This window comes from Benincasa hispida, chromosome 6 (assembly GCF_027475165.1).
Source record: "Benincasa hispida cultivar pf3 chromosome 6, pf3_genome.v1.1, whole genome shotgun sequence".
NCBI classification, from domain to species: Eukaryota; Viridiplantae; Streptophyta; class Magnoliopsida; order Cucurbitales; family Cucurbitaceae; genus Benincasa; species Benincasa hispida.
The window spans coordinates 12,215,350-12,243,019 of NC_143483.1; the positions used below are offsets into that span (position 1 = coordinate 12,215,350).

At 36.2% G+C, this 27,670-nt stretch overlaps 1 protein-coding gene and 1 long non-coding RNA gene across 3 annotated transcripts; both read right to left on the bottom strand.

The window, feature by feature from the left end:
- Nucleotides 1-213: 213 nt before the first annotated feature.
- LOC120080168 (ADP-ribosylation factor 1) lies at nt 214-5,305 on the bottom strand. Of its 2 annotated transcripts, XM_039034740.2 has the most exons (7): nt 5,127-5,305; nt 4,540-4,729; nt 4,125-4,195; nt 1,833-1,952; nt 1,210-1,328; nt 831-912; nt 214-462 (listed from the first exon to the last, which is right to left on the bottom strand). In XM_039034740.2, the coding sequence occupies exons 2-7, from the start codon at nt 4,685-4,687 to the stop codon at nt 457-459; spliced, it is 546 nt and encodes a 181-aa protein (XP_038890668.1). In that variant the 5' UTR covers nt 4,688-4,729; nt 5,127-5,305; the 3' UTR covers nt 214-456. The 2 variants fall into 2 exon arrangements, with proteins under 2 accessions (XP_038890668.1, XP_038890669.1); XM_039034741.2 differs by lacking the exons at nt 214-462; nt 831-912 and adding an exon at nt 1,010-1,071 and having other exon boundaries at nt 5,127-5,266.
- A 2,440-nt stretch (nt 5,306-7,745) lies between these two features.
- Nucleotides 7,746-10,913, bottom strand: LOC120079368 (uncharacterized). Its single transcript, XR_016530379.1, has 3 exons — nt 10,543-10,913; nt 7,957-8,017; nt 7,746-7,867 (listed from the first exon to the last, which is right to left on the bottom strand). It is a non-coding gene; the product is annotated as an uncharacterized LOC120079368 (long non-coding RNA).
- Between the last annotated feature and the right edge of the window lie 16,757 nt (nt 10,914-27,670).

Consider the following 27,670-nt stretch of genomic DNA (forward strand, 5'->3'; position numbering starts at 1 on the left):
CTTAAAATTTCCACCTATATTATTTCAAGCAAAAAGTGAAGGCAACCCCATAAAGACAAACCCATTTCACTTGATTTTAAAGCTTCGCCAATTTTAGGAAGAGGGGTCTGATCTGGATTGGTGGCCAGCATCCACCAGCCAACCTTGCATGACATTTTCGGCACAGATGAGGTTCTTCCACTAAACTCCATACCCAAGTAGAGAGACAATGGAGATCTCAAAAGCAAAATAATATGATCACAAGGAAACTATGACAAGGTCAACTTCCCAAAGAAAACTATAACAAGGTTAGACAGTTTTAGATCAAGTCGCAAGTATACAAACAGAGAGTACATATAGAAGTCTGGCAAACTGTTCTGCTGCTAAAGACACTTCTTGAGAAAAACGAACTATACCCCTATCATCGCCAAACTTCACCCACAGTCCAGAGTCTGACGGCCGAAAACTTCAACTGCCTCATGCCTGTAAAAGGAAGGGAGGCTACTAGATTTACAAATGATCATCAAAATGAATACTTCTTTTGAAGAGAAGCACATATTTTACTGATTAAATAAAATATTCAAAAGATAGAGAGAGATAGAGCTCTCCAAGCAAAGAGGACTACAAGATTTGGTTCTTTTTATGGTTCTTTATTGGTGTAAGTCTGTTATCCTTTTTTTAGATTGGAAGTCTTAAATAAGGGAAGAAGTTTTTTGCGATCTTCCAAGTAAATATGCAGTTCCCACCATTTAGAAATTAAGGCCAATATCCAAATATGAACCAATTTTTTTTTTACTAAAATATAGTGGGAAAATGAGACTTAAGATGGTCTCAATAGATTTTTGGCTGACCTTGCTAGCAATATTGTTGGAAAGCCAGTCTAAACCCTCATATAGACCCTCTCCAGATGTTGCACAGGTGCTCTGGATGTACCTGAGATGAATGTTAATTTACATATTAGCACAGATCCTGCAGATCATGGTTCTTAAATCTTAACAGCATATTAGAATCTTTCCACAACATACATTCAGGTAATCTTTGACAATGATAGATATTTCCATAATAGGCCCGGAGCTTAGGCCACTCATTCATCTGACAAGGAGATAGTATAACCGGTTTTCCCCCAAAATGTAATTCTAAGAAAGCACTAAAACGGAAATTGGCACAGTAACATGCCATATTTTGAGGAAATAAATCATAACTTCAGGAGAAACAAACAAGTATCTTTACCAGTGGCGTTGCCGGAGTGAATGAAGACCAAGCTTGTCGGTTATTTCAGCAGCATTCATTGCATTAGGAAGGTCTTGCTTGTTGGCAAATACGAGCAACACAGCATCTCTCAGTTCATCCTGAAGCCATAATAGTTGGGAAACTCATTGTCTAAGAAGCCAAAAAATTATGAATTGCTGCCTTAATAAGAGGATTAAGATTAAAAAAAGAAACCTTATGATGGCAGGGTAATGTGTAGAGAAAAAGAAACCTTACACAACATCACCAATTTTCCATTTGGTATATATATTAAGACAAAAATAAGAAACATGCAGATCAGTAAGTTCTAAATCTTCCTGTCATTAGCATTTAAAGTGAGCAAGGGAACCTTAGCAAGTAACGATAAATCTAATTGATATTCTTATAAAAAAGAAAAAATTAATTAATTAAAAACATTAAATCAGTTCCAAGAAATTTCAAACAGGAAGCAACCTATGATATTATAGAACAGGGCCACCCTTACTCGCTTTGGATGCATATATATGATAGAACAGGAATCTAACTATGAAATTTCAGTACAAACCTTATTCTAAAAAAGAAAGCAAGTTCAATTGTATGGAAAGAAAAACAGAACAGGGTCACACCTCATTCAACATTCTGTGCAATTCATCTCTTGCTTCAACAACACGATCTCTGTCATTGCTATCCACAACAAATATAAGACCCTGTGTGTTTTGGAAGTAATGCCTCCACAGTGGACGAATCTATCCAATTGGTAAATATTAATAATACATGAATCAGTTTCCATCAAATTTATCCAGATACACAACAATATCTTATCACAGTTGTGTAGAAAAAGCAGACACATGAAATGAATAATATTGAGTCTTCCCAAAAATGAATAATATTGAGTCTTCCCAAATCTCAATTATGACACTGCCTAGCAAGCTAGACACCTTGAAATTGAGACATAATTTGATCGAGAGAATTATAGGATAATTAGTATATTTAAGTTTAATATTTTTTAGTTGTTAGTTTAGATTAATTAGTGTTTTGTTAGGATTTTTAGAACTAATTAGTTAATTAGTCTTATTTTCTTGTAAGGTTATACATAGGCAATTTAGGGTTATAATAGAAAGTTTTTGAATATCCATTTGAATATAGAACTTTGGTTCTTTTGAGAGTGCTCTCTCATCTTTAGGGATGGATTTCCCTTATTTGGCCATGGATTTGGCCTAATAGCATTTTTCCACTGCATCATAGTTGGTCCATGACACAGGCATCGAGAAAGAAGAATTCCAAGCAATAATGAACAGCAACATCTTTTACCAAGTAAAAATACTCATCCAGAACAGTGAAAGATTACTCGAAGGTCATATAAAAAGAGGCAAAACAAGCCACCAAATAGAAATTACAAGATGTAGTTCCAACTATTGAGTATCAAAAACACAGGAATAACACATGCTCACAGACAGCCCAAAAAAGGGGGCCCAACAGCCCAAATGAAGCATCAAAGGAAGTAAAATTCCAAAAAACCTCCTCCCAAGATCGCTTGACACCTAAAAATCCTTCTCCTCTTTTGGACCCAGGGGTGGTGGGTGGCTTGATTGTACCTTGTTTTTCTATCTCCTATATGTCCCTTGGTCCCCCAGTGTCCTTCCTTTATCCTCTCTCTAGGTTATAATTATCAAGAAGCTCAAATTCTTTGCATGAAAGGACTTGCATCATAGAGTGAATACCTTGAATCCCATTCCAAAGCATTCTTCCCAGAGGTAAGATTGTCGTCCAATGATGGCAGGAGTTTTTCTGAATCCTTCTTTTAAGGGCAAAGTTTTTCTTTGGCATTTTTTCCCCCTTTTTCCCAATATCTTGTGGCGTTTGGCTTGAGAGGAATGCTAGAATTTTCAAAGGGATTGAAGGTTCAGAGGCGTGGATTTTTTTTTAGAAGAGTTAGAGGTGTGTAATATTGTTAGAATTAGATTTAACTCTTCTTTGTGGGTGTCAGTCTCTCAGGATTTTGAAATTATCAGATAGGTCTTATTCTCTTGTATTGGAGTTGACTCCTCTAAAGCTAGAGGTTGAACTTCCTCTGTAGGCTGGTTGTTTGTATGCCCTTGTTCTTTTATGTATTCTTTTGTTTTTACTTTTATGTTTTAATTCACATGTGGAGGTAATGATTCAAACCACTACCTTTTAGTCAAGGATATGATGCCTTAACCAATCGAACTACGCTCAAGTTGGCATATTGATTTTCATCATAAGGTAAGAAGATCACAAGAACCCCAAAGCATATGATCAAGATCTCCTATAAAGTCTCTCAAAACCAAGGCCACACAGAAAACCTAGAAAAAACTCCAAATCTTTCTAGCAAACAAACATTTCCAAAGCATATAATCAATAATGCCTGCTTCGCACGTCTTCTAATAACCAAAATATGGTATCTAGAGGTTGTATAAGATACATATTCAATTTTCTAAGACTAAAACCTGATATTAAAAAAAATCTATATATATAATAACAGAAAATAAGAGAAAAAGTTGCATTCAAGCCAACATGAATATATCTTGGAAGCATCTCTACTTCTTTTACAAGGTCATAGGTAGGAATTCTCCAACTCACATGTGATGTAATATTATAAATAGAAAATGGTGCATCCAATATTTTGTTGATTAAGAGATAAAGCCATATCCAAATATCAAAACTTAAATCATACTCCAAGAAAAGGACAACACATTACAAGATGAAAAAAGTAGTTCCGAAATTATATTTTGTTCTAATCAGCACAGCAGACAGCAGTATTAAGACTGCTGATCGCAAAAAGTTGGGCACTTAATCAGCAACCTCTACCAAGTGATATATTCCCTCCCAAAGGCCAAAGCCAACAAATTTGATAAGCACACAAGAATGACAAGCAAGAAGAGAAGAGAGATGCATACTTTGTCCTGACCACCAACATCCCATACGGTGAAGCTGATGTTCTTATATTCCACAGTCTCCACGTTAAATCCTGAAATAAATAAATGAAACATAGAAACTTCATGGTCTATATTATATGATTTGTAATAGTACTTCAACATAATGCAAGGAATATTCAAAGCTAGAACACGATAAATATCCGAAGACAGAAACATCGGCATCTAGAAAAACACTTCAATAATTTTAAATTTTCTAAAAGAAGTACAAAACTGAAAAAGAAAAAAATTTCCTTATACACGGAGAAAAATAGGCAAATCAATCCAATGCGTGAAGGTTCCCACGTGAACCAATTTCACAGATGAGTAACAAGAATTCGAATTAAGCAATCAAAATTTGAACATTTCATGAAAAAGGGGTTCTAATCAAAGAACTCACCAATTGTAGGAATAGTTGTGACTATTTCTCCGAGCTTGAGCTTGTACAAGATCGTGGTCTTACCGGCAGCATCAAGACCAACCATCAAAATGCGCATCTCTTTCTTGGCGAAAAGCCTACTGAAGAGTTTGGTGAAGGTCAACCCCATTTCTACTTTGCTTTAGCTGGCTATTTCAATTTGTCTAAGAAGCTGATACCCCAAAAAAAAAAAAAAAAAAAAAAAAAACCCCACAAAAGTAATCAAATAAAGCAGTACACCAAAAAAACAAGAAATCAGGGAAGAACAACAAAATCAATTAGAAGAATCGTAATTTTCGGGAAGGTAAAATTGAGATCCCCATCTCAAAATCCGTAACAAATCAAACAAAGATCGTCCCACAAAGCTGAAACTACCAACATAAGAAAATCCAAACAACAAATCCTGCTCGAATATGAATTCAATTTTCAGATAAAGAAAAACAATTGAAAGCCTCAAAAGCTTAGAAACATGAAAAAATTGAAGAGATTTCAGAAGCGATTACAAAACAGAAGGCATGAATTGAAAGAACATATAAAAAATGAATAAAGAGGTTGGATTGGAACAATACCGGAGCTGGAGAATGGCGTAGAAAGAAAGATCGCGCAATGGAAAGCCCTGAATGAGAGGAGAAGGGCCAAAGGGAAAAACAAAGTTAACCGCACCTGTGTTTTATGCCCCCACGCTTTCACTTTTCCCCTTTTATTCAGCTCTTCCTAAAGCTCAAAAAAAACCGAAAAACAAACCGACAAATCGAAAAACCAAACCGATTAATTAAAAAATCACACCATCAAATATTACACAATTTAGAAAAATATGAAAAGATAGTTGGTAAATTATTTAAATAATCAATAAATTAATTCATGTAATTATGTTGATCTCGGTGTTAATCTCGGACAAAATAATACCGAGATTCTATATATTTGGTTCTCGATAAAACTTGGATGTAATTAACACCGAAATTCGACATATTTGAGCTTTTTCGATGGAATTTCGAATAGGATTAACGCTGATATTCAATATATATCTCAAATCTTACCTAAATTTTTGCAAAATTTGATATTACCCAAAATTTAAATATGACAATGCAATCATTTTGAGTCAATTTGGAAAATCCATTTGGATAATTGGAAAATTTATTTAGAAAATTAAACGATAAATTAAGAAAAAGTTGTATTTTTAACTAAATATGGTAGCCAAAATTAAATTGATTATTGGAAGGCAATTTGATTCAACAACCACCGATTGATAATTCAAGAGGATGGCCAGGTCTAATCCTTTCTTAATAGCTAGAGCTTCAAATACAGACTGAATATGAATGGCCGAGATTGCAGCAACAACTCCTGAAATTGATCTAATAGCAATGCCCATGCCCCTCGAAGATGAATACCAAGCGGCTTCTGCGTTAATTTTGAAGCAAGATCTTTGCACACAGCGACGTCAAGATCACAAGTTTCAGACACCTGCTGATTTTTTGCTTGAAACCTTAAGTGGAGTTGAATTTTAGTTAAATTCTTTTAAAAATTAATAAATTTTTAAAAAGTACTTTTTTTTCTTTTTAAATTTTGATTGTTTTTTTTAAAAACACTAGTAAAAAGAATATTACAAAGCAAAATATTTAGAGGTGGCGGGAGTGTTTATATAATTAATTTTCAAAAACTAAAAACAATAAACTAAATGGTTACCAAATGGGCCATAAACTTCTCACTTTTACATATATATGGTCAAATTTCATCCTATCATTTGACAAAAAGAAAACCTTTTCAATGTGTTGGAAACAACTCCTGGAAACGGCTCCCCCGACAGACAAAAGAGGACAGCAATTGATTGGCACGAACAGTAGTCGTCGGGAAAATAAAACCTGCAAAACGGACAAACAACAGACTAAGTTGTGGATAAAAAACTTATTTATTATTAAAAAAATAATTTCACACACATGAGCCGCACTGAGTCGACCCGCCTACATATAGAATGTGCACCATACCCACATTTGTTTATCACACTCTCTCTAAAACATGGGTACCCCTTGGGTCCAAACCCACAAACAAAGGTGGGGTATATGAGGAGCTTTTCGATTGATAAAATAACCAATTTGGGATTCTCTTTTTCCTTTTTTTTCATTTTAAACAAATTTTCACTAACAATCCTCCACTTGAAAATTTAAAACAAAAGAAAACATTTTTTTCATCAAGCAATATCAATCTATACAATACTATGTATAAGTAAAAGTGTCTTACGACTTGAACCTTTACATAGTGAAGATGATTTAGAACATATTAGAGTAACTATTGATTTTGAATTCTATCTCTAACAACATCTCACACACAACATTATTTAGGGTGTAGTTCAAAAGCCCGTACTTTAAGACTTAGCACGTGTATCTCCATTTAGTGAATGCTCTAAAAAATTCACCTAAAATTCCATAGAAAGCGACCCCCACTTCCACATTCACATAGGTGAGTCTATCAAGAGTACTCTTGTAGCTAGGTACTCCACTTGACATCAAGTACAGATCTCATAAGAACTAAGTTCAACCTTTCTTATGCTTCAGTATATCATGCTCAGACTCTAGGTCATGGAACGAAACTTTGTCTTTGTTTTAGCATGATTTATTTTATATCAGTTGTGATCAGTTATTACCCGTTGAACCTATTTCTTGGGATCTCCAGTCTATAGGTTGGGTTTTCCTCACACGTGGTTCATCTTTCTATAGACATGAGTCTCATTCTTTCTAAGGTTTTGAAAACCTTCTCTCTAGCTAGTCCTTTCGTTAAAGGATCTACCAAGTTTTCATTAGTACATATTATGGGTGTACACGGATTGGGTTTGAGGTATTTTTTGGATCAACCCGAAAATTCAAGTTGGTCAAATTGGCTTCCCGAGTAACCTGAATAGGATACCCAACCCTTAAAATTCGTGCCGGATTGTCGAGTTGTGTATTTTTTTTCTCTCTGTTTTTGGTAGATTTAGAAACCTTACAACAACCAAATCATTATAAAAACATTGATCCAAGATAAATATAAACATAGAATAGGTTTTAAACATTAATTGTCATATCTATAATCAATAGTCACAAACATATACGTGAATCAAACTTCTAAAACATAAAGTACAATATATTCATATCTGTGAAAACCACATATCCATGAATCCATAGTTAGTCACAAACATAAAGTACAACATTAATAGAATACAATACATAACCACATAAGTTCTTAATCCTATAGAATTATATAACAACAGCTCACATCTAAACTATGAACCAAACTTCTAAATCCACAATTATTAGCATCCTGAGCATTCAACTTAGTCCTGAAAATTTAAAAACATTCCAAGTAGTTTGAAAAAAATAAACCAACAACGAAAAATAAAAAGATATATTATATAAGTGTTCAACTTACCATGAAAATTGTCAACTCATGGAGTTTCGTTCTTGTGTTGTGAAAGAGGGCTTGACATTATCTAGACAAATAATATAAAGATTAAATGTATATAATACCATATAAAAATGCATAGTAAATTGCAATAAATAAATAACAATTAAGTTGGAGGCACCACTTGCCACTCTCATTTTTTTTTTCATAAATCTTCATTTCTTCAATTTGTGGAGGAAGATCTAATAAGAATGTTTTGCCACGAATCCAATTTTGTGTACAAATCAAAGCTTTTACTATTTTAGGTAATAATGAACTTCTAAAAAAAAAAAAAAAATCCTTCTTCCTGTACTAAATGCTGATTCAGAAGCCACAGTAGACACTGGAACGGCAAAATCATCTTGAGCAATTTTTTATAAAACTCAGTATTTATAGCCATTTAGTTTCCACCAACCCAGAACATCAAAATGATCACTTAGCTCTTCACAAGAGTTAGACAAATATCGATCCACATCATTCCGCAATTCTAAAGTATGTATTTCTTCTCTTCTTCTCTTGTAATGTGATAATACAAGACCACTCGTGCTAGTTTCAACAATAATTCTCAAACTCAATAGTCTTGGACTGTCAATTGATTCAACTTGTTCATAAATACAACTTTGGACACTCAAATCATCACTAAAGCCATCAACTTGTGATTTGCAAAAATTATACAAACGCATCAAATAAGTTTCAATCTTATCAGCAAGAGCTTTAGTCATAGCATCATTATAAACACTTTCAAAGCAAAAGCATACATAACCCAATTTGTAACGAGGGTCAAGCACCACAATTAGAAATACAAGCTTATTAATTTTGTCAAATGAACTCCAATATTTGTCATACTTTGCCTTTATATTTACAGCCATAGTACACAAAATAGAGTTATGTCCGTTGTTCCAACGAATTAAAAGCTCATTAAAACCTCACATCTCATGAAAGAAAGAATTTGCAGTCACATATAAAGAACCACTTATCTTCATAGTAATATCATAGAACACCTTCAAAAACATGACAAACACTTCAACATTTTTCCAATCAGAATTACTTGGTGGCCCTACCCTCTTCTTTCCGTGATCATCTTTAACAAAATAGTCCTAATAATCCAGATCCTTTTCCTCTAATATTTGAAAAGCTTTATCAAATTTGAGTGCATGCTCAAACATAAGATAAGTAGAATTCCATCTTGTTGCCACGTCCAAACAAACAGGAGCTTTGCATTCTATTTTCTCTTGCTCCATACAAGCTTTAAACTTTGTCAATCTCATAAGAGAGGACCAAACACACCTTACAGCATTACGAACACTAGCGATGGAATCAAGCTTTTCTTTCGATTATCATTTACAATTAAGTTAATATGTGAGCACAACATCTCATGTATAACGATTCACCTTCTAACACTAGGGTTTTCTAACTTCTAAGTCTTTTCTTAACATACAAAATAGCCCCATTGTTTGAACTTGCATTATCAACCGTTATGGAAAAGACTTTATCAACCCCCCATTCCAACAAACAACACTCAATGACCTTGTCAATCATCTCACCCTTATGGTTAGCAACTCGACAAAAGTTTTTTTTATGCAAAATCCATTCTGCATCAATAAAGTGTGCAATGAGTATCATGTAGTTAACATTTTGCAATGAAGTCCACGTGTCAATTGTAAGACAGACTCTTTGAGAATTGCTAACTAAAAATGATTTTAACTTCTTTTTTCCTCAAGATAAAGTTGATAGATGTCTCTAGCAATTGTTACTTTTGAAGGAGGATCAAACATAGGACAAGATACTGCAAAAATGTCTAAAACCCTCATTCTCTATAAATTTGAATGACGATTCATCAATAATTAACATCTTAGCACACACTTCTCTACATGCTTGTTGACTAAAAAATGTAGTCACAAAATTACTACCACATTTTCCATCATTAGAAGGTTGAAGAGTCAAAATAGTTTGTCCTTTTTCTTTCTCCTTATATGGATACTTCTTACATTGATTTTTTAAGTGTTTCCATAATGTGCTAGTCCCACAAGAAGTAGTTTCACAACAATACTCTTTACTACAATAATTGCACGTGAACCTAGTACTATTCTTTTCTAACTTTGTGAAGTGATCTCATACAATGGTGGTTGTATTTGTAGATCTAGGCCTCTTCTTAGTAGGCAGTGGTGGTTTACTTGAATTCCCAATTTCAATTGTGTTAGCAACGACAGGTGGAAGAGCAGGACTAGGGCTAAGGCTAGGACTAGGACTAGTTTGGCTAAGATATCTACTACTGTTGTCCATAACCTATAAAAATAGAGAGACTATGGTCAAAGACTCAAAATAGAACAATCACCAAACAAAAAACACAAATTTAAGATCATTTATAATTATTCAGTGCATACATTCAATAAACAAAGTAGACAAATCTAAAACAACCACCCACACAAATACTAAAAAAATCCACCAACAGTCCAACACAAATTCTAAATAAAATAAAATAAAATAAACCAAGCATGAAAGCAATGTAATGAATCAGCCATCAATGAAGAAAATACATAAAACAACCACCAACACAAATACATTTTTACAAACCTTGAAACGTGTCAGTGGAAATCTAAATTTTGGGAAACAAGAAGTGGAGATCTGAAATTAAAAAGAAAAAGAAAAAAAAAAGTCAGAGTAAAATGGTAGTTTGAAATCTGAAATTACAAATCTTGAATGATAGCAAATGAGCGGTAGACTGAAACGGACGAACGGTGGAAGATGAGCGTTTGAGATTTGAAACGGATGAACGATCGGTGGAAGTCGAACTTGAGACGGCGGAACGGAACGGAGAAATGGGACGTCGAAAGGAACGGAACAACGACGAAGATGAATGGTCGAACTCGAACTTAAGGTTGAGCCATTTAGGGGCTGAGGACTAAAGTGGAGAAGGACGGAAACTGAAGGAGAAGGAGAACGACAGAAAGTGAATCCTTAAGGCCTAAAAGTTCAAAAAATATATATATATATATATATATTTAACATTAATATTAGAAATTCGGGTTGGGTTGGGTCGGGTCAACCCAAATTTTTCAAAATCCAAACCCGAGACCTAACCCAACCCGAAAAATACAAAAAAAAAAAAAAAAAAAAACCCAAATTGTAAACTAACCCAACCTAACCCTTGTAATTTAGGTTGGGTAGTTCAGGTTATTCAAGTTATCAGGTCATTTAAATGCCCCTAGTTCATATATGATCCACTCTAACTACACCAGTAGTGAGGAACTCTCTAGTGGTACTATGCTTACGACGTATTTGTCGTCTCTTTTCGTTGTAATAACGATTATGAACTTTTGCGATTACTGCAGTATTATCGTAATTGATCAACATGGCTAGTACTAGTTTTTCCCATAAGGGAATCTCTGATAGCAGACTTCTAAGCCAACCTACTTCTTCACTAGCTGTTGCTCGTGCTATCATCTCTGACTCCATCATAGATTGGGCTAAAATAGTCTATTTCTTGGACTTCCAAGAGACAACTCCACCTGCCATATTAAAAATTATAGCTACTAGTAGCCTTTGAATCATCTGAGAGGGAATTCCAATCAGCATCGTTGAACCCTTCTAGAATAGCGAGAAACTTCTGATAATGTAATTTTAGGTTCTAAGTTTTCTTCAAGTACCTCATAACCCTTTCTACAACATTCCAATGTGTTGGGTTTTATGTCCTAAAACTCGTGGTATGTAAACAATAAACGAATTTTATTTTACAATAAAGTTGTTATTGAGATCAATTCAGCAAAGATGTCATTGAATATGTGAATTGCATTTAAGAACCCTAAATCCAATAAACTAAGAACCCATGGTTGTAACATAAATACTTGAACTATATGTGAAGACATAAAAGTGGATTAAGTTCGAGTAAATAGCCAAAACAGTTTATAGTATAAGGATAAGGTTGGGTACCTTATCTTGGAGACACTATGGATGCAGCTCCCTTTGTATTTGATACAAACGATGTGATCCTGAATCGTTCATGTGAAGACATATGAGTGAGGGTGTCCTATGCAATGAGTTTGCATAATACTGGACCGAGAAATAGTCACTTTTACTTTATAACGCTATTCACGGTTAAGACTAACTATTTCAATACGATGACCTAGGTAACTCGATCTTAATTCTGAGCTAACTATGAACTCTTATTTATTCAAGATTATCCTTTAATCTGTATAGGTGAGAGTGGCCCGAGTTCCTCAACTCAATAAGTCTACCATTTTAGGGATAAGACTGGGTAGATAGTTGGGGATATAGTCCTGCAAGATGGAATTCACTTCTATCAAGGGATAATAGATAGGTTGTTCTCTTAAGTGCTGACTCCGGATTTTGAACAATGGGTCTCACCTTCTCATGGTCAGAGAAAGATTCGATTTAGACCACAAACAAATTGTTCAATAGAGGCTTAGTGGGATTTAAGGAACAAGACGTAATTTCGGGGTAAAATGATATTTTTTTTACCCAGCTGTAATTACGAATAACCTGTGAAGGATCGACTTACTAATCATTGTTATATCGAGTGGACATAAATATGTCTACAGTGAGGAGAGTGCAGCTACTGCGCTATAGTAGGGTGTCTCGGTAATTAATGAATGTTGGTTAACTATGTTAAAGAGTTTAGCCGATTAATCTCGGAACGTTGGAGCTCATAATCTGTAGGTCCATTAGGTCCCCTGCTAGCTCATATTAGGCTAAACCTTAGAAAGGTGTGATGAGAAAAGTTGAAACATTCAAATTCTATGTAAGAGGTAAACGTTAATTATATTCGATATACTTAACACCTTATCATTTAATTATGAATTAAAATATGGAGAGTTGGAAATATTTAACTATGATTTAATATTGTATACATGAATAGGGATTCATGATCAGAATTGGTGTTAATTATTAATTTAATATTTGATATTAAATTAATATTATTAATTAAATTATTTAAAATTAATTTTATTTGAAATTAATTATTTATTCAAATTAGTTTTACTTTAAAAAAATTCAAATTAATTTGATTTAAAATTAATTGTCATTTAAGTTTTGAATTTTAGAAATTCAAAAATTTGAGGTTGTAGTTTTTTCCCACATTTCACCTCTTTAAAACACCTCAAATCCCACTATAATTAATCCTCAATTTGCTGTCACTTTGAGGTGAATTTGTTGTGCATGATTTTCTTCTTTAAATAGAAAAAAGATTGCTAAGAACTGGGTTGATTTTGCTGGCTTTTGAAGCTGTAATTTCCCTCTCAAAATACTTGGCTCCAAGTTCTCTCCAACTTCATTTCTCTCTTAAAATTTATCATGTTTTTGGATTCCACAATCTCTTCTAAGGCCGAAGAATAGTAGAGAAGACTCTAGCAGTGGTCCACGAAGTGTTCGTGATAAAAAAACAACCAGTGAATTGTTTCAATCTTGAGTTACATCAAGGTTTGTTCTTTAAATCTCTGTTTTACAATTCTAAACAAGCATGCTTAATCCTTAAAATTAATGTAGTTAGAGTGTTTTAGATCCAAATTGCTTCCTCTTGTATGTTCTTTGCTCCTTCACACTCTATACTAGGTTTGCTTGTAAACCTACAAAGTAATCCTACAGCATAAGCTAAATCAGGCCTAGTGCAATCAACAACGTATCTGAGACTGCCTATGATGCTCACATACCCGAATTGATTAACACTATTTCCGGTGTTCTTGAACAACTTAACACTAGGGTCATAAGGTAAGTACATGTTGGTTTACATTCAAAGTAATTATATTTCTTTAGAATCTTCTCGATATAATGAGATTGACCTAAAGAAACTTCTTTTTTGGACCTAGTTACTTTTATGCCTAAGATTACATTTGCTTCTACTAAGTCTTTCATATCAAAGTTTGCACTTAACAAGGATTTCATATCATTTATAACGTGAAAAATTGATCAAAAAATTAACAAATCATCTATATACAAACATATGATAGTGCATAGATTGTTTTCGAACTTATAGTAGATGCATTTATCTTTCTACTACTACAAAACTGGGCTTTAATGTCAGTTTAAAACTGACATTATAGGGGTACAATGTTAGTTGAAAACCAACATCAAAGATCGTGTTGTAAAAATTCTTTAATGTCGGTTTAAAACCGACATTATAGATTACCAAAATTTCAATGTCAATTATCTTCAATGCCAGTTTTCAGCCGACATTGAATACTATTTTCAATGTCGATTTTCAACCAACATTGAACATTATCTTCAATGTCAGGTTTTCACCTACTTTTAGTCAATAATTGTTCGATATTAAATGTCTATCATTGTTTTGTCATTGAAAAATAAATAACTATATATGTATATTTGTTGCCTACGCACCTACAAATCAATAATATTTCTCTTTTACCTGTATATGCACAAAATAAAATCTTAATTGCTTTCAAAAATACCTAATAATAAGTCACAAAAGAGGAAATGGATGATAATTTAACTCTAAAACCAAGGTAATCAACAAATTACCAAAACTCATAAAGATTACATAACAAAATTAAATTTTTGTTAGATACAAACAACTTTTATTGGTGTATCAAAAAAGAGTAAAAACTTACTTTTAAGATACAAAATACAAACTAAAACTTTGTAAATATATACCCCCCCCCCCCCCCCCCCCCCCCCGAAAAAATAAAAAATTGCACACACATTTGTTGCCATTGTATAGTGTTTTCCAAACATAGATTTTCAGTTGTTCCTTCGTTATGTTCTCTCCACCATCCACCACAAATTTGATCCAAATCCAAAGCAAGACTTCCTGCAAGTAGAGAAAAATGGGCAAAGGAGTTCTAATAAGAATTCAACTACCCCACACAGAGAATTATGAAATTAAAACTAAGAGCGAAATTAACCAAGTGAGAAAAAAAAGTACCATATTACCTTAGGAAGTACCATACCAAAACTAACAAGCTTAAACTAATAAAGATTTCAAACAATAAATTCAACAAAGGAGTTCTTTTTCCATTTTAGATTTTTTAGGCAACCGGACCAATCATACTAATTAAACAAGTTTAAGATGAAAATAAATCACGTGCAAGTGTAAATGCCAAGAAGAAAATCACTCATACCAAGTTGCTGAAAAGGCGCCTGCAATAGGTATGGGAAAGCAAAGTCAATCATGTTGTTGATCCAGGAAAGTTCAAGAGCAACATTTGCTCGAATTAAGTCATAGCAAACAAAGAGGCATGAAGAAAAGCATTCTTTCTTTCCTTGCACAGAAATCATTTATGAAAAGATTAAAAATGAATTCCTTATGCCAACTTTCAAGTAATAATAGACAACGATACATACATAACAGAGGCAAAAAGCAAGCAATCATATAATAAGCATGTCATGAACACTTCCTGAAGGCACTGGGACAACCAGATGAAACAAAGATTTCACCAATCACCATGAGATACATTTGTCCAATTCTTGGGTCAAGGAAATTGTTCTTTGTTTCAAGAGCTTTGACCTTAAAGCAATATGTGTCTAACTCAATCTTTAGGGTTGAAAGCAAATTGATTTTGGGTTTTTAATGATTGAGAATTAGGATTCTCAAACCAAAAGGATTTCAAATTCAAATTCACTAGAGTTTTTGTATCAGATCAAATTTCATCACATTAGATAGTAAACAATGAGAGAATATCCAAGTAGTAGTTCAATTATTCCTAATAGTTTTTTTTAATTTTTAGACCTATTGCTAGTAAAAGAAAGAAAATCTAGATACAATATTAAGGATTCTAGTCAACATACTAAATATTCACCTTCAACGCATTTAGATGCTAGATTTAGATGATGCCTAGACTTGATCTAAATGCATCAACTGATAGAAATTTCATATTTGAATATTAAGAATGTTGATAGGAAGGATTCCAAAATTTCATACAACATTAAGAAGTGAAAAATCTAGATTAATCTAGACAAATAATGCAACTGGATTCATATAGACAAATAATGTATGAATATTAAAAAAAAAAAACTTATAAACAACTAAACTTATAAAAAGAAAAAAAACTCAACAAGGTAACAAAACTCCATACAAAAATAAAATAAAAAAGCACAGAATACACCAACAACATTACAGAAAGTAACCAAAACTCCAAACAGAAATACACCAACATAGTAAACAAAACAAAAAAATATGAACGTAAGTTATATTTCTTTAAAGTCTATTCTATAGCCAAAGAATGTCTAAGAAGTTCCACTACCATAAACTGCTAAATGGAAACCATAAACAACTAAGCTATGACTACCATAACTGCAGGATAGTCATAGTAATCCAAAACCGAATCTAATCCAAAATTTTAGATATTCAAAGCAACAGTAAAAGACATAACTCCAACATTCAAGTTCTTAGAGATTTGTACTATATTTTTAAAGCTTGCAATAATAAAATACATGGCTCTAACATTTAACAATATAAGAGTAAGAGTACTAAGTGATAATATCGAAAATGTGCTATCTTCCTCTACTTAACTTGGAGTTGTTAAGCTACTTAATATGTTTCAATTGATTGTTTTGTGGGACTCAAGTGTACAAGCGGTCGAATGAAGCATTTGGGACAAAAAGACATTAAGATGGCAAAGATGGGAACCAAATTGAACAAATGAAGAAAGACGACCAACACATGGAAGTATTTTGCCCTGCTGAGTGTCGCAACGCTCCTCCAAAGCATAAGCCCAACACTCGCTCGATGCTTGAAAGCAGTAGGCTTGGGTGCAGGATAGCGTTCCAATGCCACTCCGAGCGTTGCAATGCTCCGAAGATGGAATAACGCCACCTTCCCAATGCTAGTGCAACGCTCAACTCCAACGCTATGCGGCAGAATGGTAGCATTGCAACGCTCATCCCTAACCTTGCGACACTACGTAGTTTGATAGAACCCCCACCTCCACACTGGCGCAATCAAGCGCTAGGGGCAGCGTTGTGACACCTCTTTGACGCACAGCAAAAACGCGAAGCAACATTGCAATGCTCTCCCTAACGTTGCGATGCTGTGACAAATTTATAAATAGGCCATTCAGGGCCAGCACTCAAGACACACTCGAATAGACTGCATCCTTCAGTTTCCTCTCGATTTCTGATAGCACTAGAAATGTGTTATCTTCTTCCGCTTAACTCAAGGTTGTTTAGCTACTTAATTTGGTTAATTTGGTTATTTTGTAGGACTCGGGTGTATAAGCAGTTGGATTAAGCGTTCGGACAAAAATGCGTTAAAATGATGAAGTTAGGAGCTTAAATGATCAAATGAAGAAGGAAATAAGGTTGCTGCCCTGTCGAGCGTTGCAACGCTCTGATTATACCTAAGTTCAACGCTAGCTAAACGCTATTGGACAGAATACTCAGATGTAGGCAGTGTTGTAATGCTCTGGAGATGTCCCAACGCCACTGTCGCATCACTCGTCAATGTTGCCCTCCAACGCTCTAAGACAGAATAGGCAGCGTTGCAATGCTCCCCTAGAGCGTTGCAACATTACGTGTTTTTACAAACATTTAACCTCAATGTGCGTGCAACACATCGTCAAGGCAACGCTGTGACGCTCACCTGACGCTCGGCCAATTTGTACCGCAGCATTACAACGCTCATCCTAGCGTTGTGACGCTGTGGTAGTTTTATAAAAGAATAATTTGGGTCAGCCGATTACACCATACCAAGTACACCCGATCTTGAGCACCGCAACTTTGTTCCAACCTTGTTTTAGCCCACTTTTACACCAAAATCGTGTAAAAATTTCTTCCCTATTGCCAATTGTATTGATTTCGAACATGTTTCGAGGCTAAAGAGTAAGAACTTAGCTTGGGTTAGTTAGTTTAATTTCGTTCCAATTCGATTCTTGAGACTTGTATTGTAATTCTATGAGTTTATTATGAATTTATGAGAATTTATCTTGAGCATATTCTTCAATTTTTGTGTATGGGATAATCTGACAAATTAACTATGCATGTTTAATTGATTGCTTTGATTGGCTCTAATTTGTAATCATTAGGTAGTCCTCATCTAGAAGCATGAATTAAGTTAGTTTGTTGTGTTAAATTAGGATTCTATTTAGCAAGTATGATTAAAAACAGAGTAGAGAAAGAAAAATAGCAGACCAAGATTTTACGTGAAAACCCTAATCAGGGAGAAAAAACCACATGATAAAAGGATTCTTATTAGAAGACTGATACACATAATACAATGTGACCACCAGCTTAAATAGAAAAAAGAGAAACCCTAAGGTACAATAAAAAAGACAAAAATGCCCCTAGAGTAAAAAAAAACCCTAATTTCAACACTCCCCCTCAAGTTGGGGCATAGATGTCAATAAGACCCAACTTGCTCACACATGCGTCAAACAACTGTCTGGGCAGTCATTTTGTTAGGACATCTGCAATTTGTTGATTGGAAGGAATATAAGGAACACAAATGTTGCCACTATCAAGTCTTTCCTTGATTAAATGCTGATCAATCTCCACATGCTTTGTTCTGTCATGTTGAACTGGGTTATTTGATATGCTTATTGCAGCTTTATTATCACAGTAGAGTTTCATTGGACCGGTCTGCTCTTGATCAATGTCTCTTAAAAATTTTCTAGCCAAATCTCTTCAAAGATTCCTAGACTCATGGCCCTGTACTCAGCCTCGACACTACTTTTAGCAATAACACCTTTTTTTTTTCCTTTATGTAACAAGGTTACCCATACAAAGGTACAATACCCTAACGTCGATTTTCTGTCTACTACTGATCCTGCCCAATTAGTATCAGTGTAAGCTTCGATGCATCGCCTTTCAGTTTTCCTAAACATCAAGCCTTTCCCTAGAGAGGTTTTCAGATATCTCAAAATGCGCTCCACTGCCCTCATATGTTCTTCGTATGGAGACTACATGAACTGACTTACCATATTCACTGCATATTAGATGTCGGGCCTAGTATGAGAAAGATATATTAATTTCCCAACAAGTCGTTGATATCTTTATTTTCTAACTGGAACACCTTTACTCATATTACTTAACTTTGCATTTGCTTCTATATGAGTGTCAACTGGTTTGCAACCTGTCATACCTGTTTCCTTAAGCAAGTCCAGAGTATACTTCCGTTGGGAAACTGAAATTCCTTCTTTTGATCGAGCTACTTCCATTCCAAGGAAGTATCTTAATTTTTCAAGGTCCTTGATTTCGAATTCCTTAGCCATTTTTGCCTTCAATCGGTCAATCTTTGAGGTATCATCGCCTAAAATAACAATGTCATCAACATAAACAATCAAAACTGCAATCTTCCCAGATACTGACCTTTTAGTGAAAAAAGTATGATCAGAATGACCCTGTTGATACCCTTGTGACTTCACAAACATAGTAAACCTGCCAAACCAAGCCCTTAGGGACTGTTTAACCCATATAAGGACTTCCTTAATCTGCAAACTCGGTGATTAAACTGTTTCTTGAATCCTGGGGGAGGACTCATATAGACTTCTTCCTCTAACTCTCTGTTGAGAAAGGCATTCTTCACATCAAGCTGGTGAAGGGGCCAATCCTTATTAACTGCAACAGACAGGAGGACCCGAACTGTATTTAGCTTTGCAATCGACGAAAAAGTCTCGAAATAATCAACCCTTAAAGTCTGAGTAAATCCCCTCGCAACTAATCTGGCTTTGTATCTATCAACTGTTTCATCGGCCCTATACTTTATTGTGAACACTCATTTATATCTGACTACTTTATGACCACTTGGAAGATTGACTTGGTCCCACGTATGATTTTTCTCGAGAGCCTTCATTTCTTCCATGACTGCGGCTTTCCATTCAGGGCTTTCCAATGTTGTGTGTATACTGTTTGATATCACCACTGTGTCTAGATTTGTAGTGAGGGCCTTCAACTCAGGAGACAGATTGCTATAGGACAAGTAACTCTGTAGCGGATATTTTGTACATGATCTAGTACCTTTCCTTAGGGCAATCGGAAGATCAAAGGATTCATCTCTGTCTTTACTTTCTTCTGACATGCTGCACTCATCCTCATGTTCTATTATTTTCCCACTTTCAACGGTTGTTTCAGTGGGAGTAAGAGACGTTTCTTTCCCAGGTTCAACCATCTTCTCAAGAGTCTCATAATCATTTGTCTCTTCACCATCATCGACCTCAATTACATCTTTTCTATCATTATCTTCCCTGTTTTTGCTCTCAACATTTTCAACACAAGCATCAGCTTTATTACATTTATTATCATGATTAAGGATAGGATTATTAGTACCTGGAACTGATCTCTGTTCTGACTCATGGACTGGAGCTGGAGAGATAACAGGCAGCCCTATTTCCTTCCTGAGATTCTTCTTATAGTATGTAATCCAAGGGACTTGTTTCGTCGGGAGAATAGGTTCATTAGTACTGACACTGATATCAAGGATGGGTTCAGGTAAGACAGATAGACTCGGACCCCAATTGGTTTCCACTAGTATGGTCTCCCTGAAGAGAACCATTGGGAAAGAATGGATAATCTTCAAAGAATGTCACATCCATAGAGACAAAGTATTTTCTGGAAGAGGGATGATAGCTTGTACCCACACTGATGTAGTGGGTACCCCACAAAGATGCATTTCTAAGCCCGAGAGATAAACTTGGTACGGTTAGGGCCATGAGTATGGACAAACACTACACAGCCAAAGACATGAAGGGGTACATCAGAAATAATCTGGTATTCTACCATTGCAATGGTGTTAGTGGGTGTATTGACGACAATTTATAATTCTCGCATTTCTTAGCCGATTTCTATACTATCGACACAACTTTTCTTTCTTTCTGCCACAATATCTAAATAAAACAGTATAAATAACTTGTATTTCTACAAGTTATCACACCCCCAAATTTAGATATATGTTTGTCCTCAAGCAGATCTTCTACTAAAGCAATATTGCTCAATTCCTATCCTTATTTTGCATTGATTGGTTGCTCCGAATGCTCACCCTAGGCAACATTACTTAACAGCGCAATTTCCTTCTATCCTTGATAACTCATAAACAAGCTCTAACTTATTCTTCTATACAACAAATCTCTACTAAAAAATTCCTTTCTCGTTTTAAAAAGAACGTTTACCTCTTCATGCAAAAACAACTTGACACGATTTGAATGCGGTGGTCAGGTTGCATTATTTTATTAGAGACTGTTGAGCATGGTTACATCCTTCGTTTTAACTTGTTCCCACGAGTGTCATGCAAACATCCAACTACGGTTGTGTGCCAATCTCAACTTCATCTCTTGATTTTTCAACTAAGTTTAACTTTTGCTGGCTAGAGAAGTTATCTTTTATACTCTTTTTTTTTTTCTCATATTTTTTTTCATATTGCGTCGTTCTTGGAAACCCACCTTCATTTTGGCTTGCTCTCACGGGTGTCATGCGAACATCCAACTACGAGTAAGTTTCTTTCACGACTTAACTCTTATCAGGTTAGGATGTTGTTGGAATTTCCCTTGCGCTGACATTGGAGTTTTGTATGAAAAATGTATTTTTTGTTTATAGTAATGAACGCATTTTCTAATGATCGCATCCACTTGATTACATCTGCTCAGACCTTTTCCACCCCCAAATTTAGAGATGTGCAAGATCCTCTTGTGTTGTTTTGGACAGAATAGACAAACACTTAGTCAAAATTTTGAAAAGAAGGTTTGAGTAGAGTTTTGAAGGATAAAAGGTCAAGCAGTGCTATAGCTACGAATTAACTAAGTGTTAGTCAGAAAATACAAAGTGTGGGAAATGCTACTAAGTGTATGCATATAACTCATCATGGTAGCGCAATGAATAACGCAAGATAGAAGATAAAGAACATCGCAATAATTGATAAAGGATGATAAAGAAGAGGCTAATGCATACGGAAAGAATTGCTACTCAATTGTATTAAAAATTAACCAAGTATACAAAGAATTATAAATAATGCAATACAAAATTTTAGAATATCAAAGAATCAAAGAATTAGCTTCTATACATAGAAAAATAATGAATGAAGTTGTCTTTTGTATTTGATTCAGACGGGTGCACAATTAAAAAAAAAAATTACACCACGCTTCCATTAACACAAATGCATATTTGCAGAGGACGGGAACCAACGCATGTATCATCGCAACACACCCCTTAACTCAACGCATTTCTGGAGGACGGGCACACGGTACTTCTACCAGCGCAACACTACCTCAACATAGTGCGTTTTCGCTAAGGACAGGCTAACAATACATACGAGCGCAACACACCCCTCAACGCAATGCATTTGGGTCGGATGGACGCAAAGTGTATCTTGTTATCGCAAGATGTACCCATCATCGCATTGCATACCAATCTTTATTTTTTCTTTTTAATTCATCAAACACGTAAGTCGATAAGGCTTTACAATGTTCATCGTTTTATTCAGTCATTCACATAAATTTTAAGAACAACGCTACTAATGCATAAAAGTAAAGAAATTAAACATGATATGGAAATACACAATTGAATTAACTTAAAAGTAAACACGTAAAGCAGTAAAGACTAATTCTAAAAAGCAGTAAATAACGAAATTTAAAAATCAGTAGATGAAAGTTGTAAAGAAAGCATTTAAACATAGATATAGGGATGCTGATTGAAAGAGTTTTTCAGAGTTACCGCAATAGCATCCCCGTAAGCGGTCAATCTTGCTTGCCTAAGTCGATGGTCTCCATGCATCGATCCACATCACCCCCAAAGTAGGGCTTAATTCATTGACCATTGACTTTGAATGCGTTACTCCCGTCTTTGGTTGTTAGCTCCACTGCGCCATGAGGAAAGATAGTCTTGATGCGGAATGGCCCAGACCAGCGGGACTTCAACTTCCCTGGAAACAATCGCAAATGGGTGTTAAACAGAAGTACCTGTTGACCCTCGAAGAATGTCCGACTGCTTATGCGGTTATCATGTCATTTATTTGTTATCTTCTTATAAAGCTTGGCATTTTCGTAAGTGTTCATTCGCCACTCGACTAGTTGGTTCAATTGCAACTTTCGGACTTTCCTCGCACTTGCTAGATCAAAGTTCAGCTTCTTGCTTGCCCATACTGCCTTGTGTTCAGACTCGAGAGGCAGATGACAAGCTTTTCCAAAGACCAGAGCATATGAAGACATGCCAATTGGAGTTTTGAAGGTAGTCCTATATGCCCACAATGCTTCATCAAGCTTGGGTGACCAATCCTTCCTAGATGTACTGACTACCCTCTCCAAGATAGTTTTGATCTCTCTATTAGAAATTTCTGCCTACTCATTGGTTTATGGGTGATATGCGGTTGCAACTCTATGGCTGATGTTAAACTTAGTCAATAGGTTGGTGATTATGCGGTTGATAAAATGTGAGCCTTCATCGCTGATTAAGGCTCAGGGCATTCTATATCAGGTAAAAATATTCTTCTTGAGAAACTTCGCCACTGTGGCCGCATCGTTCTTAGCACATGCAATGGGCTCAACCCACTTCGATACATAGTCAACCGCGACCAGGATGTATTGATGACCTTCTGAAGGTGGAAAAAGGCCCATAAAGTCGATTCCCCATACATCAAATAATTCGACTTTCAAGATTGAAGTCAAGGGCATTTCATTTCTTCTAGACATAATCCCTATTCTCTGGCATCTATCGCACTGTACAACATGGGCGTGGGCGTCCATGAATAGTGTCGGCCAAAAATAGCCACTCTGTAGGACTTTTACGGCGGTCCGCTGCCCCCTAAAATGTCCTCCATAAAGGGACTCATGACAAAGCTCCAAAATGTGCTTGGCCTCATGCTCAGGAACGCATCGACGCAAAATATGATCAGGTCTAAGTCGATACAAGAAGGGATCGTCCCAGAAATAAAACTAGACGTCATGTCTCAACTTCTTCTTCTGCTGGTATGTGTAGTCTTCTGGTACTTGGCCGCAAACAATGAAGTTTACAATGTCTGCATAACATGGAACATTAACGCATACTGACATCAGCAGTTCGTCAGGGAATCTTTCTTCAATGTCTTTTTCTTTCTCCTGAACCTCGCAATTTTCTAACCTTGACAGATGATCTGCGACTTGGTTCTCGGTGCCCTTTCGATCCTTAATCTCTAGGTCAAGTTCTTGTAGGAGTAGTACCCATTTTATCAGCCTTGGTTTCGCATCCTTCTTTGTCATAAGGTATTTGATCGCAGAATGATCAGTATACACCAAAACATTTGTTCCAATCAAGTACTGTCGAAATTTCTCCAGCGCAAATACCACTGCGAGCATTTCTTTTTCCATGGTTGTATAATTTTTCTGCACATCATTCAACGTTTTACTAGAATAATAGATAGGATGCAAAACCTTATCTTTGCGCTGACTTAAGACTGCGCCCACTGCATATCCATTAGCGTCACACATCAACGCAAAAGGTTGCGTCCAATCTGGCGCAATCAGAATGGGTGCGGTGATGAGCGCATTTTTCAGTGTGTGGAATGCTTCAGCGAATGCGTCATCAAAGTCATATTCGCGGTCAGCTTCGAGGAGTGCACTTAGGGGCCTTGCGATCTGAGAAAAGTTGCGGATAAATCTTCGATAAAACCCTGCATATCCCAGAAAACTCTTAAGTGTTTTCACATTTACTGGTGGTGGTAACTTGGAAATTGCGTCGATTTTCGCTTAATCACTTCTAATCCTGCCTTCGATATTTTGTGACCTAGCACAATTCCTTCTTCAACCATAAAGTGGCATTTCTCCCTGTTCAGAACAAGATTAGTTTCCACACATATCTTCAAGACTTTCTCAAGGTTAGATAAATAGGAGTCATAAGTATTGCCGAAAAATGAAAAATCATCCATAAATACCTCGAATGACTCCTCCAAGAAATCTGAGAATATCGCCATCATACATCGTTGGAAAGTACCTAGTGCATTGCAGCGTCCAAACGGCATGCGACGGAATGCAAATGTGCCAAATGGGCACGTGAAAGTCGTCTTATCTTGATCTTTCGGTGCGATCGCAATTTGGTTATACCCTGAGTAGTCGTCAAGAAAACGGAAAAATTCATTCCCTGCAAGGCAGTCTAACATCTGATCAATAAATGGGAGTGGAAAGTGGTCCTTTTTAGGGGCCAGATTTAATTTGCGGTAGTCCATACATATTCTCCACCCTGTAGTTGTCCTTGTGGGAATTAACTCATTCCTGCTGTTAGTGACGACTACCATTCCCCTATTCTTTGGAACGCATTCACTGGACTGACCCAACTGCTATCTGATATAAGGTAAATGACGCCTGCATCAAGCCACTTCACTATCTCTTTCTTCACAACCTCCCTCATGGCAGGGCTCAATCGACGTTGTCATTCTATAGATCCTATTTTTCCTTCTTCCAGACGAATCTTATGCATACAATACGAAGGACTGATCCCTCGAATATCTGCTAAGATCCATCCTAAAGCTTTTTCGTTGTTTTTCAGGATCTGGATAAGTGCGTACTCCTTTTCCTTGCTCAGCAAGGCAAATATAATAACCGGTAAAGTGTTATTGCCTCCTAAATAAGCATATTTGAGATGCATAGGCAATGACTTCAACTCTAACATGGGTGGTTCTTCTAAATATGGCTTAGTGTGTTGCGTTGTTCGTTCAAATAACTTGATTGTTTCAAAATTCGATTCAATTTGAATTGCGGCGCAATTCTCCTCCCACATTGCGCCGATCCTAAAATCTTCGTCCTCCGATTCTTCTAGGGGCTCGTGCCAAGGTTTTCCTGCAATTCCTCAACATATTGACAATTTTCCATATCACTCGGGTATTTCAACGCATTGAGAACGTTGAACTTAACTTGCTGATCGTCGACCCTGATGGTAAGTTTTCCTTTTTGTACATCGATCAGTGCTCGCCCTGTTGCAAAAAAATGGGCGACCCAAGATGATAGGCACCTCAACATCAGCTTCATAGTCTAATATGATAAAGTCAACAGGGAAGATGAACTTATCTACTTGCATAAGTACATCCTCTATTTTGCCCTCGGGATGCATTATTGATCTACGGCCAACTACAGTGTAATTGTGGTTGGACTTGCATTGCTGATATTTAACTTTTTGAAGATTGACAAGGGCATTAGGTTTATACTCGCCCCCAAATCACACAACACATTTTCGACCTTCTTTCCCCTATTAAGCAAGGCAATGTGAAACTCCCGGGATCTTTCATTTTGGTGGGGATGTTGTTTTGAAACAGCGCACTGCACTCATATGTTAATGCGACCGTTTCATTTTCCCCGATCTTCCTCTTGTTAGCAAGTATGTCCTTGAGGAATTTCACATAGAAATTGTTTACTATCATCTTTCTTCCTTAGCCTGGACGGGAAAGGTGGAGGATCCCACCGTATTTCCTGTTCATTTGGTTGTTCATTAGGGTCCTGTTTTTTATATGTTTTAGATGCTGGAGGTTGCGGTGATTTTGAATTTAAGTCCTGCTCAGACTCATCCTTTATAGATGTACTTTCTTTCGAACTGGTAATTCTTTCATTTATGGTTGAATGGTCATCGTTGATGGTTAAGTCTACTGGTCTTGTTACTGAGTCTGGTACTGGTGGCACGGGGACTGTTGTTTTACCACTGCTCAATGTCACTGCTTGACATTGTTCTTTACCACGTGGCCCCAATGTTCCCGAACTATTGGGCAGCGTACCAGATTTTTTATTCTTAAGTTCGATCGCAAGCTGTTCAATCTACTCCTCCAAATTTCTAATGGAGGAAGCTTGTGATTGCTTAGTTGCCTTGCTCTTCTCAATATAATGCTTCAATAACGACTCCAAAGGCGAGGTACTGCAAGAAGTGTCAGAAATGAACGGTTGGTCGTAGGGTGATATACTTTGAAAATTACCTAGGCTGGGATCTTGATTAATGAAAATCGAAGGGTTGCCTCGATTCCCATGATAATTGCTCTAATGATTACTTTGGCTCCCCTGGTTGTGATTCCCGTCTCAACTGAAAGTTGGGTGATTCCGCCAACCAGGGGTGTAGGTGTTGCTGAACGGTTCATTGTAGATAGAGTATACGGATTGTTGATTCAACGGGCAAACTTTCACTGAATGTCCCTCTCCACATTGAACGCAATTTATTGCGGCCACGTGTGTCAACACATTGGCTTACGCTGATCCTTGAGAGAGATGTTCTTGCTGAATAGCAATAATCTGAAGGAGCGAAGTCATTGTGGTCATCTGGTCTACCAGGGTGTTCATTGTATCAGCTGGTACAATGGCACCTTCTAATCTTCTTTGCTCTGAACCTCTTTCCTCATACCCGTTATTTAACCACTCATCTATATTTTGCGAAATGCGATCTAAGATGATCTTTGCTTTTGCATACGACTTGTCCATTAATCCTCCTGCCATGGAGGCATCGACAACTACTTGCGTTGATCGATCCAAGCCATTATAAAATGTCTCCATTAGAACACAATCGGGAATCCCGATGTGTGGACAGTTCTTCACTAATTTCCTGAATCGCACCCAGGCGGTGCTCAAAGTTTCATAACCCTTCTGTTCGAAATTAAACACATCCCTCTGTCTCCTTGCGTTAACGGCTGAAGGGAAGAATTTATTTATAAATCTCTCGACCAACTGATCCCATGCGTTGATTTCATTTGGCTCTAATGGCTGAGCCCACCTTCTTGCCTCATCCCGCAGTGTATACGGGAAGAGATACAATCTAATTCCTTCTGGAGTCACACCAGGTATGGAGAATGCGTTGCATATTTCCACGA